This window comes from Erinaceus europaeus, chromosome 21 (genome assembly GCF_950295315.1).
Source record: "Erinaceus europaeus chromosome 21, mEriEur2.1, whole genome shotgun sequence".
Taxonomy (NCBI): Eukaryota; Metazoa; Chordata; class Mammalia; order Eulipotyphla; family Erinaceidae; genus Erinaceus; species Erinaceus europaeus.
Window position 1 is genome coordinate 39,813,619 of NC_080182.1, and position 22,144 is coordinate 39,835,762.

The 22,144-nt window shown below is 40.6% G+C and overlaps 1 protein-coding gene across 1 annotated transcript in view; it reads left to right on the forward strand.

The window, feature by feature from the left end:
- Nucleotides 1-22,144, forward strand: part of KCNH8 (potassium voltage-gated channel subfamily H member 8) — a 402,367-nt gene that overhangs the window by 121,371 nt on the left and 258,852 nt on the right. The window contains exon 2 of the mRNA XM_007529685.3: nucleotides 19,955-20,188. Within this exon, the coding sequence (XP_007529747.2) occupies nucleotides 19,955-20,188 (234 nt within the window). The remainder of the gene's footprint in view (nucleotides 1-19,954; nucleotides 20,189-22,144) is intronic.

Genomic DNA, 22,144 nt, shown 5'->3' on the forward strand with positions numbered 1-22,144 from the left:
CAGCTCCCCACCTACAGGGGAGTCGCTTCACAGGTGGTGAAGCAGGTCTGCAAGTGTCTGTCTTTCTCTCCCCCTCTCTGTCTTCCCCTCCTCTCTCCTTTTCTCTCTGTCCTGTCCAACAACGAACGACATCAACAATAACAATAATAACCACAACAAGGGCAACAAAAGGGGGAAAAATGGTCTCTAGGAGCAGTGGATTCTTGGTGCAGGCACTGAGCCCCAGCAATAACCCTGGAGGCAAAAAATAAAAGAATAACACAGTGTTGTGCAGAAAGGTTAAGCCAGCATACAGACTTTTCAGAGCCAAAACGCACCTGGTGATTAAGACCCTGTGTGTACGCTGCAGTATCCCATACACATCCTTTCCTGAAACCACAGGACTGCAGAGTTTGAGACATTCTATGCAGTCATAAAATAATCTTGGTGGGGTGGAGGCGGATAGCATAATGTTTATGGAAAGAATTTCTCAAGCCTGAGGCACCAGAGTCGCAGGTTTAATCCCCTGCGTCCACATAAGCCAGAGCTAAGCAGTGCCCAGGTAAAAAATAAACAAGCAAACAAAGAAAACTCTTTATGCTAGATTCTGATTTCAGATGTATGTCTGCTTTTTGTTCTTCCTCTCTCCCTTCCCTTCTTTTAATCATAAGATCAAAATTGTGTGCAACATTTTCAGATTGTCCATGTCCATTATAGTCATTAAGTTCTAGTCACTGTTTACACATGCCGCTGTGTCCATAATATATGGAAACACCATGTTTCTAAACCGGGGAGAATCTTGGTGATTGTATCATCTGCTTCTTCATTTCACACACAAGATCAAATCGCGAGAGGAGAGCCGACTTGAGGGCACGAGACACTGGCTAATCAGGCAGCTCGATTCTAAGGTAGTTGCTCCGTGATGACTAAATGTTGTATTTGAGATCTACTGATGACTGAAGTCTAAAAACTGTGCAATCTAAAATCTGACTTTATTATTTACTTACTTTTTTATTTGATAAGACAGAGAGAAACTGAGGTGGGGAGAGGAGATATAGAAAGGGAGAAAGAGATATCTGCATCTTGCTTTACTGTTTATGAAGGCCCCCCCGCGTAGGGGGGTGGCATGTGGACCTTGAACTCAGGTCCTTGTGCATTGTTTTTGCTGTTTAGATACAAATTCTTTAGTATCTATTTTTACTCAATTAACATTTTAATGAAAATACTTCAATGAGAGCAATCTTTAAAGAGGTTTTTAAAAGTGTTTTCCGGGAGTCGGGCTGTAGCACAGTGCGTTAAGCGCAGGTGGCGCAAAGCACAAGGACCGGCATAAGGATCCCGGTTCGAACCCCGGCTCCCCACCTGCAGGGGAGTCGCTTTACAGGCGGTGAGGCAGGTCTGCAGGCGTCTATCTTTCTCTCCCCCTCTCTGTCTTCCCCTCCTCTCTCCATTTCTCTCTGTCCTATCCAACAATGACAACAACAATAATAACTACAACAATAAAACAACAAGGGCAACAAAAGGGAATAAATAAATAAAATAAATATTTTTAAAAAAGTGTTTTCCAGGGGGAGTCGAGCGGTAGCACAGCGGGTTAAGCGCACGTGGTGCAAAGCGCAGGGACCGGCATAAGGATCCCGGTTCGAGCCCCTGGCTCCCCACCTGCAGGGGAGTCACTTCACAGGCGGTGAAGCAGGTCTGCAGGTGTCTGTCTTTCTCTCCTCCCTCTCTGTCTTCCCCTCCTCTCTCCGTTTCGCTCTGTCCTATCCAACAACAAAGATGACAATAATAGCTACAACAACACGGGCAACAAAAGGGAATAAATATTTAAAAATAAATAAATACATTTTTTAAAAAGTGTTTTCTGGGGACTTGTTAGGTTAACTTAGCTGCGTGGGCGCCCGCTGTATGTTTCGCATGTGCGCGGCTGAAAGATAGCGCGTGTGTCTGTTTCTGGTGCTCTGCGTTCTGTGCTCCAGGAGCTGCTTGTTCCCTTGTCATTTCTGGTAGCCAATCGGTGCCAGCCACAGAAACAGTTCCAACTCAAGTGTACTAATACTCTACACTAGGGGGAAAGTGTGTGTGTGTGTGTGTGTGTGTGTGTGTGTGTGTGCGCGCCTCTGTGTTAATATTTCAGTTAGGTAGGAATATACACATAATGTTCTTGGTGATAGGATGTAAATATTCATTTATACATGATTTTTATAGGTTAGTGTATTTATAATTGTGTGTATGATGGTCTGGGTTGTGAGTTAGTAGGTTAGTTATGGTACAAATAAGTAAACTAATGTATTGGAATAGCAAGTTGTAATATTCAGTCTTCTGAAAAAGCAAATAGTTTAACCTGCCATTGGCTGACAGTATGGTAACATTTTGAGAATCCAATTGCACATCTCTGGTGGTGCCTATAGTCAGTCTGAACAAGACAGGTTACAGTGATATACAAATAGGCTGGCCTATTTAGATAAGATGATCAGAACAGGACTCTGGGGACATTTAATCCAAGACCTAAAGAATGAAATGCAAGAAGAAGAAATGTCATGGGCAAAACATTAAGGGTGGAAAAACTGGGAAGAACATTCTTATATGTCTGAAACCAGGGAAAAAGTACGTGGACTCTTAGGCAGGTATTAGACCATGGCAAAGAGTACTTGAGTTTTATTCCAGTTACATTGGAATGTCTTTGAAGAATTTAAAACAGAGAATGATAGACTTGATTTTCTTTGTAAAGACTATCCTCCCTAGTAAGACTTGGAGAAAGTGTTAAATTCACATAGGAGGTAAGTTAGTAACCTTCACAGCTTTGAAATATTGATTGATAAAAGAATGAAATGATGGGAGTAGGGCTGTAGTGCAGCGGTTAAACGCAGGTGGCGTGAAGCACAGGGACCGCCATAAGGATCCTGGTTTGAGCCCCCGGCTCCCCACCTGCAGGGGAGTCGCTTCACAGGCGGTAAAGCAGGTCTGCAGGTGTCTGTCTTTCTCTCCCCCTTTCTGTCTTCCCCTCCTCTCTCGATTTCTCTCTATCCTATCCAACAACGACATCAATAACAACAACAATAAAAAAACAAGGGCAACAAAAGGGAATAAATAAATATTAAAAATATACATACTAAAAAAAAGAATGAAGTGATGGGGTCAGGTGGTGGTGCACCTCTTAAACTGCGCGTATCATCAGATTCAAGCACCAGGTCTTCACCTACTAGGGGAGAAACTTGGTGAGTGGTGAAGCAGGGCTGTAGGTGTCTTTCTTTCTCTATTCCTCTGTACTTTCCCCCCTTCCCTCTCTATTACTCTCTGTCTCTATCCAAAATTAATTAATTTTAAACAAATTTAATAAGTGAGATGACATCATGAGGGTAAAAGTGTAGATGCTGAGTGACAACAAAATAATGTTATAATAAAGGGTGACAATGAGTGGGCGCCAAGTTATAAATTTATCTTTATCACTCTCTCAAACTGCACAAGCACTCTGTGAACTGAGATAATTATTGGAAATTTTCTTAGAAGCCTTAGAGAGCCACAAATTACTATGCAAAATAGAACTTTCCCAAAGTTTAGAAAATGAGTATGTATTTATCCACAAAGGGATAGTTCCATACCAAATTTTGATGTTTAGCTATAAAACACGAACCTCCTTCCGTTACAGTAGATGGCTTTACTTATTTATTTATTTTTGTATGAGCTACATCAAGTAGTGCTTTCGTTGAAAGTGGATATCCCCCTATGTTTTTGTGGTTCTTCTTTTTTCTTTTACATTTATTTACTTATTCTTCCTTTCCTTTCCCTTTTTTATTGTTGTTGTAGTTGTTGTTGTTGTTATTGATGTCATTATTGGATAGGGCAGAGAGAAATGGAGAGAGAAGTGGAAGACAGAGAGGGGGAGAGAAAGACAGACACCTGCAGACCCGCTTCACCTCCTGTGAAGTGACTCCCCTGCAGGTGGGGAGCCAGGGGCTCGAACCCGGATCCTTATGCTTTGTGCCGTGTGCGCTTGACCAGCTGCACTACTGCCCGACTCCCTGTGGTTCTATTTTAAAAGACTTAAGGTGATGTCTGAGAAACTGCCACTTGAAGAAGCAATCCAGGAGACTCTAGGGAACAAGGTGGAGGAGGTTGTACTTCGGGCCACAGGGACCTTGCTGGCAGGGTGCCTCCACTGTCAACCTAGCCTTCCTGCCATGCAGCTCTGTGGTCCTTCATGGAGATCAAGACTGTTGTAGCTTGAAGCACAGTTGAACTTGCTATGTGACACTCCTAGGTTATCCACACCTTTCTGAGCCAAGGCCCTTTCACTGTTGACGGCACATAATATAAGATACGGTTGTGAAGGCCCCAAATTCAGGGCCTGAAATGCTGACCTGACTGCCTGGCATATCACAGCGGCTTCATAAACAGCTGTCATATCACCTGTTTTATTTCTGCCTGTCTCCCTTGTGTGGCTGCCTCGTCCGTTCCTCCTCATTCGTTACTTCTTGGTTTTTCAATGAGGAGTCATCATTCACTTGTTTTTCTCAGTCATTTGCATCTGTGGCTTTTACCTCCCCTACACATTCCCGGACACCTACTTTTCTCAGGTATCACTTTAATTAAGTTTGCGATTTGAGCTCTCCGCCTTATAAAGACTATCAAAGAAAACACTCATATCACAGTCATAGATTATCTATAACTATTGAATTAGTTGACCCCTGTGTTTCCTGCTACTTAACTTATAATTATCTACTGTAAACCCACTCATCTTTCCTATCTGATCAAACATGAGCACCATGAAGCAAAGAAGACTAGGCAGTAGACAGATGGACAGAGGAGGCTCTGGAAAATGCTACCAAATAATGGAAAACAGTTAAATTGCATTAGCGTCCACACAATATAAACAGAGCTCCAATGGAGAGAGAAAGATCAGTTCACGCTGGGGCACAAAACACACTATTTGTATGTATTGTTTTCAGGAACTCGTGTTTTAAAAATCTACAAATATAAGCAAATAAAACAGCTAAGATATGCTTGAATTTGCTTTTTTTTTTAAATGTGCATATTTACCTTAAAACAAACACTGTACCCGATTGCCTTCAAAAGGAAATATTCTTTGAATTAAGCATAAGTTGCAAGCAAACTCCAGGCTGTACTAGAAGATCGTCAAGGCAGAAGTGAGATTCAGTATTTTGGGAATCTGGGTAGTCATTGACTGTGACTAGTTTCCTTTGTTGGGTTTCTTTAAGTCAGTCTTTCAGCTGAATAAATAAGATGCCCAAGTAAATCACTTTGTTCTTTCAGATCGAACTATTGTCATGCATTCAACTTTCACTTTAAATAAGTTCTCAAGAAAAGTTTTATTAAAAACATAACATTTAAACCAGAATTAGCTTCATATTCTGCAATTTCTGTCTATTTAAGAGGTCAAAACTACACTGCATGAGAATTGTGCTTGAAAATTTTGCAGCTGGTTACACATGTCACAGTGCCCAAGGACTCAGGTTCGAGTCCCCGGCCCCCACCTGCAGGGGAAAAGCTTCACGAGTGGTGAAGCGGGGCTGCAGGTGTCTCTTTGTCTCTCTTCCTCCTATCTTCCCCTTCCCTCTTGATTTCTGGCTGTCTCTACCCAATAAATAAATAAAGATAATTTTAAAAATTTAAGAAAGAAAGAAAGAAAGAAAGAAAGAAAGAAAGAAAGAAAGAAAGAAAGAAAACCTCGCCCTCCAGAATTGCCAAGGCACTAGGCAAAGCCCTGACCCTTTGTACCCTGAGGCGCCCTGCTAGGGCAAGGCGGGGATCAGGACTTGCTTTTCAATCATCCCTCCATGCTGATTCACAGGGGTAGGTATAGAGAGGCCTAAGTTTTCTCCTCCTTTGTTCTTCATAAAAACAGGTGAACATCTTGACATTCCTAGGAAGTTGGCCTATGATTCAGACTTTGATTTTGGGAGAGGAGGTGTGGGAAGCAACAGGAATTATAAATATGAAAATATAGAATAATAGATATGTAAATTCAGAGATGTTTGCCTCAGACCTAGTTCTTAGACAGTGTTTGGAGCAAGTCTCTCACTAGGGCAGTGAGATGGGGGAAGATAGCATAATGGTTATGCAAATAGAGCATGGGACCATGGGGGTGGGGGATGGACAAATATAGACAGACAGTTGTAGAAATAATAATGACCCATAGCTACAACCTTAAGAGAACTGCTGTAGTTTACAGTGGAGGGATTGGGGATTCAAAAGTCTGGTGGGGAGTTGTACCCCTGTTACTTTGTAATTTTGTAAAGCAATATTAATTCACTGGTAAAAAAATAAAAATTAATAAATAAATAATAAAATATATGTGGAAATTAAAAAAAAACAATCAAACAAAGAACAAAAACAAAGAGACTCTCATACCTGAGGCTCCAAAGTCCCAGGCTTAGTACCCAGCACAGTCATAAGCCAGAACTGAGCTTATGGTTAAAAATAAATATGTGTGTGTGTGTGTGTGTGTGTGTGTGTGTGTGTGTGTGTGTGTGTGTATCTGTTTCACTATGTTAGTGGATAAAATTCAGAATCCAGGCTTAGAAAATTACAAAACAAGAGCTGGGCAGTGACGCAGTGGGTTAAGTGCACGTGGCACAAAGCATAAGGATCCCGGTTCGAGCCCCCTGGCTCCCCACCTGCAGGGGGGGTCACTTCACAATCAGTGAAGCAGGTCTGCAGGTGTCTGTCTTTCTCTCCCCCTCTCTGTCTTCCCTCCTCTCTCCATTTCTCTCTGTCCTATCCAACAACAATAGCAATAGCAACAATAACAATAATAACAACAAGGGCAACAAAACTGGGGGGAGAAGAAAAAGAAAGTTACAGAGCACCCCTTGGTGGCCTCAGGGTCCAGAGTGTTCGATGTGTGTGTGTACACAGAGGCTTCTTCACTGAGTAGAGGTGAGTTGGTTTTTATTTTACAACTTGGAGCAAGGACTTTTTTAAAAACATTATTTAATAACAGCTTCCTGGTTTTACTTAATGTGTTTTTTTTTCCCCACAGTCCAGAAGGAGGTGTAGTGGATAAGGTTTTGCACTCCTAAGCATGAGGTTTAGAATTCAGTCTTGTTATTACATGTAGCAGAGTGACTCTCTGGCAATCTCTCACCACCCTATAAATAAAGAAACAAAAATTTAAAATTAGAAATAAGATGTTCTCCTCCTACTGTGGAAAGCTACTGAAAGTAATACTGTTAGAGGTACAGTCAAGCTGGTTTCTTGAAGACAATATCTGGCCGGCTCTTCACACACACACACAAAAACTGATTTAAACCTATGAATTCCCAGTGAGAGTAGGGTTTCCAGACCAGTAGGAGAGAAACTGTAGAGGAAGGGACAAGGAGATACCATGTTGAAGTATTATAACACAAACACAGTCGGCAAGATGGTGCTGAAAAGACAGACGAAGTGCCAGAAGCTGCAGATGCTACTGTGACGCCAACCTGACTTCCCTGGCCTCACCACCTCACCACCTCACCACCTCACAACCTCACCAATGTGTCCTAGAACCCCACCTCCCCAGGGCCCTGCCCCACTAGGGAAAGACAGAAACAGGCTGGGGGGATGGATCAACCCATGTCCAGTGTAGAAGCAATTTCAAAAGACCAACCTCCCACCTTCTGCTACCCATAAAGATCTTTAGTCCCTACTCCCAGAGGGATAAAGAGTAAGGAAACTTCCAGTGGAAGGGACGGAATACAAAACTCTGGTGGTGGGAATTGTATGGAATTGTACCTTTCTTATTCCACAATCTTGTCAGTCATTATTTAAAAAGAAGAAGAAGAAGGAGGAGGAGGAGGAGGAGGAGGAGGAGGAGGAGGAGGAGGAGGAGGGGAAAAAAGTGAAGAAAAATAAGGTACTATTGATAAAATTAGCATGTTAGGATAAAAATCACAACATGGGGTGATTCCTGCAGCTGGATGTGATTTTATATCTAAAATAAAAGGCCCTGGTTATAAATGATTCTTGTTAAACAATGAAACAATAGACTCTTCAGAACTAAACCAAATTACCCTCCTTTGGTGGGTCTAATAAAAACTAGTTGGTTGCAGCTTTGCTTTACTATTTTTCTTAACAATATTTGTTCGACGCCTACTACCTACCTGATACAACTCTAAAGTTGTAACTATATAAATGAATAAAACAACTCTGACTCCTTTCCCTTGGGGTGTGCATCCCAATGACAAAATACAGATGAAAGTACAGGTTGAACAACTACAGATAATAAGAAAGGCCATGTTGTCAAAAAAGGTTAACCTACCAAGAGGAAAACAGAAAAATGGGTCACATTTTAATATTACTACAAATGCGTTTGTTGGGAATCAATTATGGATAAAATAACAAGCAAATGTTATTATTGCCTTTGGGATTTTTCTGGACTTTCTCAGCTGTAGTTTTGATAGGCAAGAGCTAAATTGTGTTATGGTGAAAAATCATTCTTTCAAAAAGAATCACATCTATAGAATTCTGAGACAGTATACCTGAAAAAGATTTGTACTACTCAGCATTTGAGATCACACTGTCAAAAAGTGAAATTAAAAAAAAAAAGAAGTGAAATTCCTAAAGCTTCCTGATGATTTTACCTCTAGAAAATTATGATAGGGCATACTACATCTTAAATTTTTTATCTTAATGAGTTTTAACTTTGTCTATTGGAAATATTAAAATTTATTGGATTTTTTTACTTCACAAAGATTACTGTTTTTAATCAGGTCATTTTTATTTATTCATTCAGATGATTGAATGTGGTGAAGTGGTGATTAAATAAAATACACTTTAATAAGACATGTTTGAATAAGTATTATAGACAGATGTGGGGGGCCAGGCGGTAGCTCACCAGGGTAAACACAGATAGTAGGAGGCATACGGAAGAGTGCAAGGATCCCAGTTCGAGCCCCCCGGTCCTCACCTACAGGGGTGTCGCTTCACAAGCAGTACAGCAGGTCTGCAGGTGTCTATCTTTCTGTCTCCCTCTCTGTCTTTCCGTCTCCCCTGTTCTCTCCCATTTCTCTCTGTCCTATCCAATAAAACAGAAACAAAGTGTCCGCCAGGAGCAATGGATTCATAGTGCAGGCACCAAGCCCCAGCAGGAACCCTGGAGGCAAAACAAAACCAAACAAGAACAAGCAAATGCAGATGTGCTAAATTAAACAGTTGCAGGGTTTACAGGGCCAAAGAAGTAACTTACTGGCAGAGTCCAGATTAGACACCACCAGGGACGTTTTGCCCTGGTTCTGGATGAAGTGCCATCACTGTGTGTCTCCCGTCAACTTCTGTCTGTCTGTCTCTATCTGAATGAACACACATGGGTCTGCAGCGGGGAAGCCACTGACGTGTGATGTCCAAAAGCACATCCATGCGCTCCTACATACCTACACATGCATTCAAAAGGGTCATTCAACGAAAATCAGACTCCCGTTTCATGTCCTTCTTAGCCCTCTGGGCCCCCTCCCTCAATCATTTACCGTCACCGCGTTCTTGTAGATCTTTCTTGGGATGTTCTAAAAGAGCTTCTCAGACCTCAGGAGGTCTAGGCTGAGGTTTAAGAATCTATCTGCTTAAGGGGGTTCTAGCCAAGAGCTAAGGTAGTGGCCCTGGACCCCATTCCCCTTGGTAAGGTAGTGAAGCACATTTGTTTATCTTTATCTCTGTTTATTGGTCTAACGAAACTAAGAGAGTAGTGTTATACACAGACATGAATCGCTACTTCTATAGTGCTTTTTCTTTTGTCATTTTTATTGGGTTAGTGGCTTACAGTACAGTTGTTGACACAAGCATCATTTTTTCATCTCCCCATGATGGTGCCTGTAACACTTTCTCTACCTAGTCCTTTTTACTGTCAAGCACCAGAACTCCAGAGGCCCCACCAGCCCATCCCCTCTGGTCCTTCCCGAGTCTTTTGCTTTGAGGCAGTACTTCGTACCTCGAAGTTTCAGCTTGTGTTTTCTTTTCCTGGTTTTTACCTTTTTTTTTTTTTAGTTTCACCTATAACTGAAATCACCGAGTCTTCTTCGTACGTTAGAAAGGACAGAAACAACAAATGTTGGCTAGGTTGTGGGAGGGAAAAAAAGAATCCTTTTATAATGCTATCTGAAGGTTTTTACCAATTTTTAGACCAATAGAAATAGATCTACCCTATGACCCAGGAGTTTTTCTCCTGGACATTTATCCAAAGGAAACAAAAGTATTTCTACTGAGACTTGTGTGCACCGATGATGGTAGCAGCACGAATCATAACAGGCTAAACTTTGGAACAACCTAGATGTCTCTTTTTGTTTATCTTGGATGTAACATGAAAGGATCATGTTACATGAGAAAAGTCGAATTCCAGCTTTGAGCTTTGCTTTGTCACAGTCTCCATCTGACATCCATCCGTCTGAGTTGATAATTTATCCAGGAGAGTGAACATAAGACTCCTGTATTAGGGATGGTGGTGTGACTTAGTGGCAGACTTAATGTGTGAGGCTCTGAGTTTAGCCCCTGGAGCCACATATGCCAAAGTGGTGTTTCTCTTTTCTCTCTCAATTGCTTTTTCAGTAGTAAATAAGGAAAATGTCTGAATTGGAAAATCAAACTATGGTGGCTGGGGAATAAGTCACGACTGAGCATGAGACTTGTATGATTGAAGCTCTAGATTCAAGTCCAGATGCTGTAATGCTGTGGTGTTTGGGTTTCCTCTTTTCCTTTCTCCTCTCCTCTTCTTTCCTCTTCTCTCCTCCCCTCTCCTCTCTCTCTCTCCTACAAATGAAATAAATAAATGTTATTTAACCAAACTATAAATTAATGATCAACATTAACAATATAGCCATCTGAAGCATGTCCCTAAAAGATGGGTAAATCAAAGAACTACAAAAATCACTGAATTTTTCATCTTTTTTGTTTGTTTATTTTAAATAATGTGATGAAAAGCCCTCTAACCCAAGCAGTTCCTAAATTTTGGCAGAGAACATGCTGAGCACTTTAGCTTGCAGCCAGTACCATTAACCTAATAAAGATGTCATCATACTTGAAAATGATGCAATTAAGCTCCCTGGAATCGATATGAAGTGCAAAGATCATCTGAATATTTTAAAGTTGAAAGACTTTCCTATTCTAGCTCCTTGAATAAAGTAGTTTTTAGAGATGACCATGAGCAATATCATAAAGTACAATGAATGGTGGTGTCTTTGTAGGAGCGTGTGTGTGTGTTTGCGTGCGTGCATGTGTGTGTGTGTGTGTGTGTGTGTGTGTGTGTGTGTGTGTGAATCAAACAAACAAAAATGATGGAATACTAAAAGGTAATGATTATTTTCTGTGCTGTGTAAATAGAAAATGAAGGTTCAAAGGTGTGAACCCACTCTGCATTGCCTTTGAAAGAGAATATCAGTCTTTTTTAAAATCAAGAATGGGACCATCAAAGTCACCATTTTCATATAATTGGCAGAAGTTACCCTCAGCATATGGGTTTGTTTTTATCACCATTAAGTGTCTTATGAGGAACTTCTTTGATCTGAACGTCTGCGGGGCTTACCATTTGGACAGTTCTTAACTAGGTGCTCACTTGGTTGTCTTGAAATATTTAGGGCTATGGGGAATGTCTGGGTCTTCCTGGCCCGCTAGAGCGCGAGCCATTCATTCCGCCTTTCTTGATCCCTAAACCTGTATTATGTGGAGCTGTACTAAATAGCATTATGCAGAATCACAGCACAGCACATCTTCCTGAAATTTCAATCGAGCTAAAAATTTGAAAGGTCAATACTAAAACAAAAGCACACCTACTAACATGAATACACAGTACCATGCAGTATTCTGATGGCGTTTTCACTTAAATATGAGATTTTGAAATAACATGAAGCTTAGTTCTGTGGCTTGGGGCCTCTTGAAATACACATTTACCGGCTTCAGCCCCCCCCAAAAAAACAAAACTTGTTTTAATTGGAAAATTTTAGAAGTATTATAAGATACAGTTAAAAGCACTGAGAAGGTCAGATCACAAGACTCTGGAGTGGACCATAAAAAATGTAAATTATTTTAGAACCAAAAATATGCTTTCACATTTTTGACATTTTCAACAGTGGAAGAAATAATCAATGACAGATATTACTGAGACACTTAGATTTTTTTTTAGAAAATATTTTCTGTTATTTCTGTTGAGAAAAATCTGTCTCATTTGGGGCTAGATGTGGTATACAGGGGAGAGCAAAGGAGGCGGCCCCACATCCCCACCTGCAGGGAGAAGCTTCCCTAGTGGTGAAGTCATGCTGCAGGTGTCTGTCTGTCTCTGCTTGCCCTTTCCTCTCAATCTCTGTCTCTTTCCCTCCCCCCCCCCACACAAAAGACGTCCTAGATTGGTGGATTTGTGCTGTAGTTACTGAGCACCAGTAATAAACTTGGCAAATTGAAACAAACAAACAAAAATCTATAGATTTAGCTTCTCCAAGATTTGGGAGAAATTAAAAAAAAATGTTTTTTCCAAAACTTACCCTGACCTGTTAAAGCGGAAAGTCACATTTTGCAGAAACATTTCATGAGGTGGAAATTTATCACATAGTTCAAGCTTCTGCTCCACACTTGCAGGGGGGAGGTTCACAGAGAAGTTGTGCTTGGGGGACAACAGTACAGCGGGTTAAGTGCACATGGCATAAAGCACAAGGACCTGCTCAGGGATGCTGGTTCAAGACCCCTGCTCACCACCTGTGGGGGGGGGGGAGGGGATCACTTCACAAGTAGTGAAGCAGGTCTGCAGGTATTTAACTTTTTAAATACCCACAGAAGTTAACATTTTTAATTCTTTTTAATTTAAAAAGTTTTTAATTCTTTTTTGTATTATCTTTATTTATTTATTTATTGGATAGATACCTCTAGACATGGAGAGGGAGGGGAAAGAGGGAGAGAGAGAGAGACAGACAGACAGACGACAGACAGACAGAGAGAGAGAGACCAGCAGCATTTCTTCACCATCTGTGAAGCTTTCTTCCTGCAGGTGGGGACTGAGGGCCCGAACCTGAGTCATTGCACGTTATGAAATGTGTACTTAACCAGGTGCACCATCACCTGGCCCCCAGTTTTTAATTCTTAACTTGGGATTTTGCATGGAAAATTCAATTTCTCCAGGTTTTAGTATTCTCATGGAAACAGGGCATGCACATGAATGAAAAATAATGAAGAGCAGATCAATGTACCTCACTTCCTTTATTTATCTTCTATACCTTCTGCTTCTATCCCCTTTACTTTTGTGTCTGGGAAGTTAAGAACTAATTTTATGTCTTCATTTGAATGAGAAGGTGATAACTTGAATTTGAATGTCAGACCAAAAGATCTGAATCTCCTTTGCCCCAGAGATCAGAGATTCTCTCTTCAGTTTCATTCATTCCAGACTATTTTTCCCCTAAGGAAATATTTATGGAAAGGTACTTCCTAGTATGTAAACACATTTAGAGCATACTGTTGACTGGTACTTTAAAATTGAAGTTACAGGGGCAGGGTGGTGGCCCACCTGGTTGAGAGCACATGTTACAGTGCGCAAGGACCCAGGTTCGACCCCCCCCCCAGTCCCTGCCTGCAGAGGGAAAGCTTTGCGAGTGGTGAAGCAGTGCTGCAGGTGTCTCTCTCTCCATGACCCCCTTCCCTCTTGATTTCTGGTTGTCTCTACCCAATAAATAAATAAAGATATTAAAATAAAAAACTGAAGTTACACAAAAAGATGACCTGTAAACAAGCAGAAAAATAGTTGTGCCAGGTGCATATCACACAGGCCTAACTGATTACTTAAAAGGTTGAATATCAGGAGTCAGGCGGTAGTGCAGCGGGTTAAGTGTGCGTGGAGCAGAGCGCAAGGACAAGCGTGAGGATCCCAGTTCGAGCCCCCGGCTCCCCACCTGCTGGTGAAGCAGGTCTGCAGGTGTCTGTCTTTCTCTCCCCCTCTCTGTCTTCCCCTCCTCTCTCCATTTCTCTCTGTCCTATCCAACAACGACGACAGCAATAACAACAATAATAACTACAACAACAATAAAAAACCAAAGGCAAATAAAAGGGAAAATAAATAAATAATGTTTTTTAAAAAAGGTTAAGTATCTTTGAGCATAATCACTGTGGCAGTGGCTTTGTTTTACATAATTCTAAATAAATGTCACATTTCTCCTTTGGAGAGTCCAGGACTGATATTCAGAGAAGCGTATGTTTCCAAGTAGATAGTGTGTAAGAAGGCCGACTTTCCTAAGCAGAAGGACTTTTCATGCAACTTGCACACTAAGCTTTATGAGGGACACGGCCACTGCAGTCTCTTTGGAATTGAAATGCAATTACATATTGAGGACAGGTGCTAGATATAAACAAGAAGGGCCCAATACGTGCTATTTTTTTTTTCTCCTTTGCTTTGTTTTTTGCAATGTATTTGTATTAACTATCCCTAAAAACACACTATAACCCTTATTTGAATCAGGCAATTTTGTGGATCATTTAGCAGTGTTTTTTTTTTTTTCCACAGATACTTTTTGTTACTCTGAAGGACTTCTCTCTCTCTCTCTCTTTTTTTGTATGTGTGCTTACTAGCAGTAATAAAAATGTTAAGAAAATTAATGAAAGAAGTAAGCCACTAAGAAATATATAGAATGGAATACCATAATGTATGCTTAAAATATGGACTAGACAATGCATCGCCTTGGGATATATAGATCAGTGGCAGAAACTATATAAGTAGGAAAGTTTATTATAAAAGTTTAAGTTATGGATTTCTTCCTAATGAAAGGGGGAAATATAATTGGTATGGTGCACACAAAGGTTTTTGCTGGGTGAATGATCCATAAGTGTTTTTTTATATACTGTTATAAATTTTTAGCTATGATCTTTTTCCGTCTTTTAAGTATGGAAAAGGAAAATTATAAAATTCTATGAAGACAAAATACAAATTACATTGCTAAAAAAAACCCTATTCAATATAATAACACTAATAAAATAAATATACTTGTCTCAGCTTAAGGACATACTGCAGTTTTGCAAAACTTAAATGTACATCATGTACCAAATAGAACTATAAAACATAAATCCCTTGAAAATTCAAAAATAAGAAGGCCAGAAAAATGTACACCAGATAGATAAGAGCAAAAGAAACTCATAGCTAGTTAAATAATAGACAAACAGGTCTCTAGGGAAAAAAATGTAATATTGGTCATTCTTTTGTAACAAATTCTAGTTTTTTCTGTTTATCTTCTAAGCTTACTCCATCCAGACATCTGCTGTTAATCTTTGCGTGCTTCAGATAAATAATCCCCGTCTATTTTTATCTTATTCCTAGCTAACCCTTTCAAAGTCCAGGATCTTTAATTTCTCAAATCTCAGTAGGACCATTAATTTGGTACTTTCCATTATGTATGTCTAGTGCTGTTTCTGTTGTTTATATAATCTTTGAATAAAATTGTACTACCCTAGAGTTAGAGGCTATACGTTATTTGTCTTTTATCTCACCCAAGGATTTGCTTGTGGTTGAAAAGTCTCACTTGGTGTGTACCAGGAAGTTAGTAAATGTCAACAGTTGACTGAAAAGACTTCTGAAAACCCACTAGCAACTCTTTCGGGATGTTTGTGCACTTCTCCATGTAATGCATTTATCTTTTCTAAGCAATCTACTGATCAAAGATTTAGAGTGGAGAGTGGAAGAGATTATGATCAGGGGATGTTGAGTTGGTGAGATTAAAATAGTAACACCAATAACAAGGCAGTCTTCTCTGGATTTGGTTGAGAACTTCACAAATTTAAAATTACATCTTTAAGGTCAGTGACAGTACGTAGCTATTTTTTTATTTTCATTTTTTTATCTCTACAGCTGACACAATGTCCAACATGTAGTGTAAAGAGTCAATAGATATCTTGGCAAACTACTAGAGATGTGAGTAGTAGTCTGGGGTAATCTAATTCCCTCACTTGCCTTCAAAACAGTGTATCATTGAAGGTTTCTTGGTGTGGATTCCAAGTCTTTACTTTTCTCTGCACACAGACAGTGACCTAGGAAATAGAAGACTCATCCAGTCTGGATGTACCTGTTCTCACTAAAATTTATAATCTGGGGTTACAGCTCTTTTGGGGGCAAAATTGTGTAAAGTGGCTTTGGTTCTGTCAGCTAGCAGTTAGTAGGCTATGAAAATGTACAACGTGGGAGTCGGGTGGTAGCGCAGCGGGTTAAGTGCAGGTGGCGCAAAGCACAAGGACCAGACCAGCCCGGTTCAAGCCCCCGGCTGGACCTTGCAGACCAGCCCGGTTCAAGCCCCCGGCTCCCCAGCTGCAGGGGAGTCGCTTCACAAGTGGTGAAGCAGGTCTGCAGGTGTCTCTCTTTCTTTCCCCCTCTCTGTCTTCCCCTGTTCTCTCCATTTCTCTTTGTCCTATCCAACAACAACGACATCAATAATAACTACAACAATAAAACAACAAGGGCAACAAAAGGGAATAAATAAATAAATTTTTTTTTGACTTTTTTTTTATTATTATTATTTTTTTTTATTTAAGAAAGGATTAATTAACAAAACCATAGGGTAGGAGGGGTACAACTCCACACAATTCCCACCGCCCAATCTCCATATCCCACCCCCTCCCCCGATAGCTTTCCCATTCTCTATCCCTCTGGGAGCATGGACCCAGGGTCATTGAGGGTTGCAGAAGGTAGAAGGTCTGGCTTCTGTAATTGCTTCCTCGCTGAACATGGGCGTTGACTGGTCGGTCCATACTCCCAGTCTGCCTCTCTCTTTCCCTAGTAGAATGGGTCTCTGGGGAAGCTGAGCTCCAGGACACATTGGTGGTGTCTTCAATCCAGGGAAGTCTGGCCGGCATCCTGATTACACCTGGAACCTGGTGACTGAAAAGAGAGTTAACATACAAAGCCAAACAAATTGTTGAGCAATCATGGACCAAAGCTTGGAAAAGTGGAGAGGAAGTATTAGGGAGGTACTCACTGCAAACTCTAGTATACTTCTGCTTTCTTACTTTGGTGCCATACTCCAAACTCAGTCAATTTCTGCTTTGCATTTCTACTTCTTCTTCCTTTTTTTTTTTTTTACATGCATAACATTCCCCAGATTCCCATTTAGCAATACAACCCCCACTATTTCATTCATCATTTTTCATGGACCTGTATTCTCCCCACCCACCCACCCACCCCAGAGTCTTTTACTTTGGTGTAATACTCCAATTCCATTTCAGGTTCGACTTGTGTTTTCTTTTCTAATCTTGTTTTTCAACTTCGGCCTGAGAGTGAGATCATCCCATATTCATCCTTCTGTTTCTGACTTATTTCACTCAACATGATTTTTTCAAGGTCCATCCAAGATCGGCTGAAAATGGTGAAGTCACCATTTTTTACAGCTGAGTAGTATTCCATTTTTTTAAAAAGAAAGAAAGTGTACAACACATGCTGTTAAGATATTGTAGTAGGAGTCAGGCAGTAGCACAGTGAGTTAAGCACACGTGGCACAAAGCACAAGGACTGGCATAAAGATCCTGGTTCAATCCCCCAGCTCCCCACCTGCAGGGGAGTCGCTCCGCAGGCAGTGAAGCAGGTCTACAGGTGTCTGTCTTTCTCTACCCCATTATGTCTTCCCCTCCTCTATTCATTTCTCTCTGTCCTGCCTAACAATGGCAACATCAATAACAACAACAATAACTAGAGCAACAACAAAAAACAAGGGCAACAAAAGGGAAAATAAATAAATATTTAAAAGATTTTTTAAAATGTTGTAGTAAGCACACAGAATAAATCTTTACTCCTTTTCTGATGGCCATAGGGAAGTAAATGGAATCTGTCCTTCCATATTATATACAAGATTGTCTTTCTATTGCTAACCTTCTTTAAGGTGTTTAGTCTTAAATGTTGGAAGGTTCAGTAGGCATATGAAAAAAATATATATGTGAACTATTATATTTGTCTGTAAATATAGAAATATATGTGATCACACACACACACACACACACACACACACACACACACACACACACACGTTCCCAGATACAAAATGTTAATCTGCCTAAAGTTAAATCAGAGAGTGGACCAGGTGGTGGCGCCCCTGGTTGGGTGCACATGTTACAATGAGCAAGGACCCACGGTCAAGCCCCCAGTCCCCACCTGCAGGGGGAAATCTTCACAAGTGGTGAAACAGTGCTGCACGTGTCTCTCTGTCTCTCTCCTTTCTCCCTTCCCCTTCCCTCTGGATTTCTGATTATCTATCAAATACATAAAGGCAATGAAATGAAATTTTAAAAACTAAATGTTGGGCTAGCATGGGGGTACCTCTTCCTGGGCATGTACTCTCTGGTTTGGAGAGAATGCGACTGGAGCCAGCCTGTGCTGCTACTCACTCAGTGACGAGAGGGAGATGACTCAGGAACAGAGCTCGTGGTGGCGAGGCAATTCGATCCTTTATTGATCAGAGAGCCCAGGCTTTTAAAGGTCAGACCAGAAGTGGCAAGTTAGAAACGGAAATGGCTAGGAAAGGGGTGGAGAAAGGCAAAAGGGGCTGGGAAAGGTAGGAACTTCCTTAGCAACTGTTGCGAGGGTTTTAACTGGTAGGACTAATAATACCCTGCAGGCAGGGAGGGTCTTGAGGATAGAAAGAAGATAGATCAAAGGAATGGAAAGGGTGGGGATATTTCAGGCAAAACAATGATTATGTAGATAATAAGGGAGCAGGCCATAGTACTAGGAATCAGGGTGCTTGGTGAGGCAGGGAGTCTGATAAGATGAGGCAAACCTTGGTGGGGGGGGGTTGTCCCTCCTTGCTCAGCCGCTCAGTACAGAGATGGATGTCCGGATGGATGTCCCCCCAAGTCAAGCCCTGCCAAGCTCAACCACATCCTCACAATTTCCCGACATCAAACATAAATGAGAAAGCTGATAACTGTACCTATTTCTAGAGAAAGCCACTTGGAGCAAATTGGTAGGAATATTTAATCATTTTATCATTGTGGTACTTCAGCATACCTGTGCATGGTCCTCTTCCAATACTGCTTTGACTCAAAATTGACATCATCAACAGTTTCCTGGTTTGTCAGTGACTTTTAGTATCTTGCTGCTGAGCAAACCCTGAAACTTATATTTAGCCAACATACTGACGCCCTAACTGGTGAGCTATGAATATGTGTTGGTAGATAAAGATCTTCACTTCTCTCTTAGTGGTAAATTTTTGAGCTCCAGTCTACATAGAAACTTCAGGAGTCCTTGGGAGATGGGATTTCACTGTTGTTCATAGTAATAAACTTATTTTTATAGCTTCTTTATTATCACTCTTCCTTTTTCTTTCTTAATTCCTGGCTTGCGTGCATTCTAAACAAACTCCGTATCTCTAAGGTTGCCTCTGGAGGTCAAATGTAAGGGAACTGAGCTTTATTTAGAGTGTGGGAGTAATTCCTTCAAATTCACCTCTCTGTAAAGTGCAAGATTCAACTTGCAGTCAGAAGCCATGTCAGAAGTCACCATATCTTACTATCAGCTACATAAGTGCCTTAAGTCAGGCCGAGATATATGGCTCTGTGTCCAAATGCAAGTTGAAGCCAGAATTTAATATTGAATACATATTTCTGCTGGTCAATGCCATTTTACATTTTGTGGTATTTCCTTTTCAGACCATCAGGGTCTGAATTCTAAGTGTTTTTTTTTTTAAATATTCCCTATTGTTGCCCTTGTTTTATTGTTGTAGTTATTGCTGTGTTGTTGTTAGATAAGACAGAGAAAAATGGAGAGAGGAGGGTAAGACAGAGAGGGAGGAGGGAAATACAGACACTTGCAGACCTGCTTCACCGCCTGTGAAGCGACTCCCCTGCAGGTGGGGAGCCGGGGGCTCGAACCAGGATCCTTATGCCAGTCCTTGCACTTCACGCCATGGGCACTACCCACTGCACTACCGCCCGACTCCCTCTAAGTGTTTTTATCTAAACTCATGTGCTCATAACTTATTAATGAGATTGTGATGTAACAAAAAAAAGATCTCATATCAGATGTCTTCTTGTTATCTTACAGATAGCAACTTCATCCTTGCCAATGCCCAGGTGGCTAAGGGTTTCCCCATAGTCTACTGTTCTGATGGCTTCTGTGAGCTTGCTGGATTTGCCCGAACTGAAGTCATGCAGAAGAGTTGCAGCTGCAAATTTTTATTTGGTGTTGAAACCAATGAGCAACTGATGCTTCAAATAGAAAAGTCACTGGAAGAAAAAACAGAATTCAAAGGTGAAATCATGTTCTACAAGAAGAACGGTGAGTCGGCTTTTGTTTGATTGGTGCTCACTAGACAATTGTGGAGGTCACCTTCTTTCAACTCAGTAATTGCTCCAGAACTCTCATTAAAGCTTAATGGTATTTCACATAAATTTAGTCTGTTTTAGAAGTTCCGCAAATGACTTGGATGATGACCTTGCTTGAGCTATTAGCAGCATGATCTGCCCCAAAATGGCGGCATTAGAATTAGAAGCTAGTACCTTGGTTGAATTAATATATGTAAAAATAAGTGTCTTACATTGTGGTGATTATTAAACTATGTATCAGGTGTGTTAGTTACCGTTATTAATATACCAGTACACCAAGGCTAGGATCTTATGGCCCCTAGGCCATATAAAACCCCTGAATTTTATTTATTTATTTATTTATTTATTTATTTAATTTTTGGTCTGGTCTTGCCCAGATAAGCAAAGGCAAGACTTGAAATTCATTAAATCTAGAATTTTTTTTCATAGCAACATTAGTACTTATTTGTAAGTTGATTATTTTATATGGCCCACAGATGGCATTCTAAATACCCAAATGACCCTCATCAGAGACAGTTTCCCACCCATGCAGTAGAAGACCTTTGGTTTTGATTAAAAAATATTTTCCTGTTTCTGACATTCTGTCTCAAACATATTTTTTCTTTTTAAAAAATTTTTTTTTGTTATCTTTATTTATTGGATAGAGATAGTTAGAAATCGAGAGGGGATGGGGAGATGGAGAGGAAGAGAGACACCTGCAGCCCTGCTTCAGCACTCGTGAAGCTTTCCCCCTACAGGTGGGGACTGGGGCCTTGAACCTGGGTCCTTGTGCATTGTAACATGTGCGCTCAACCAGGTGCACCACCACCCCACCCCTATTTTTTCTTTTGGTAACATAAGCCCTTCCATGCATTTTAGTTGGGTACATGGCACCAAAAAGTAAATAGTTTTCCCTCTAGTTTGTCTTTTTTTCTTTCTCATTGTGTCCTATTAAATTTTATAGATTAAAACCATTAAATTTTATATATTAACCATTTTATATATTAAACCATTAAAATTTTATATATTAAACCCCACTGTGATGGCATTTGAAAATAGGGTATTTTCAGAGATGACTAGGGTTAAATGAGGCCATAAGCAAGGGACCTTTTTCAGTTGTTAGTACCCTTGTAAAAAAAAAAAAAAAAGGGAGAGACACTATGGACAAACACACTTCATACAAAAAATGGTGAGCAGACTGCTTGTTTGTTAGCTAAAGAAAAGGATTCAGGAGAAATCAACCCTACTGGCACCTTAATCTCAGACTTCTAGCTTCTGAAGCTGGAAACTGAGAGAAGATAAATTTCTTTAGTAAGCTTCCTGCCTGTGGTGTATTGCATGAAACCATAGCAAGCTAATAGCATGTGGGTTGGAATGTAAAGGCAAGTATAGGCGCTGGGTGGTGGCACACTTGGTTGAGAGCACATGCCAAGGCAAGAATAGAAAGTCAGCAGCTGTCTTGTGACAGGGTCATCACCATCACTGAAGGCAGAACAACCAAATGGAAGCCATCTGGTTATTGATACAGATCCCACTTTATCTAACCCAGACAAACACAAGTGCGCTTCTTAACTGCCGCAATATTTTTAGGGTTTTTTGTTTGCTTGTTTTGTTTTTGTTACATGAATTATATTTTAATCAGACTTTTTCATCTTTGACACTGTGACATATTAGGCCAGTGACTGTACCTTATGTGCATTGTAGATGACTCTCTGACCTCTAGAACTAAATATCAAGTACTAGTCAAGATTCCTCAGTACCTAGTACTTGGGCCCCTGTGTGGAAGAAAACTGGGGGGAGGGGTGTGAACATGAGAATTTCATTCCATTTTATGAGCTATTTGTCCTTGAAGGGCTTCCTGATCATGTGAATTTTTTATCCATAAGAGTCAAAACGTATCTGTAGACTATCCTTCTGGAAGAACCAGGAT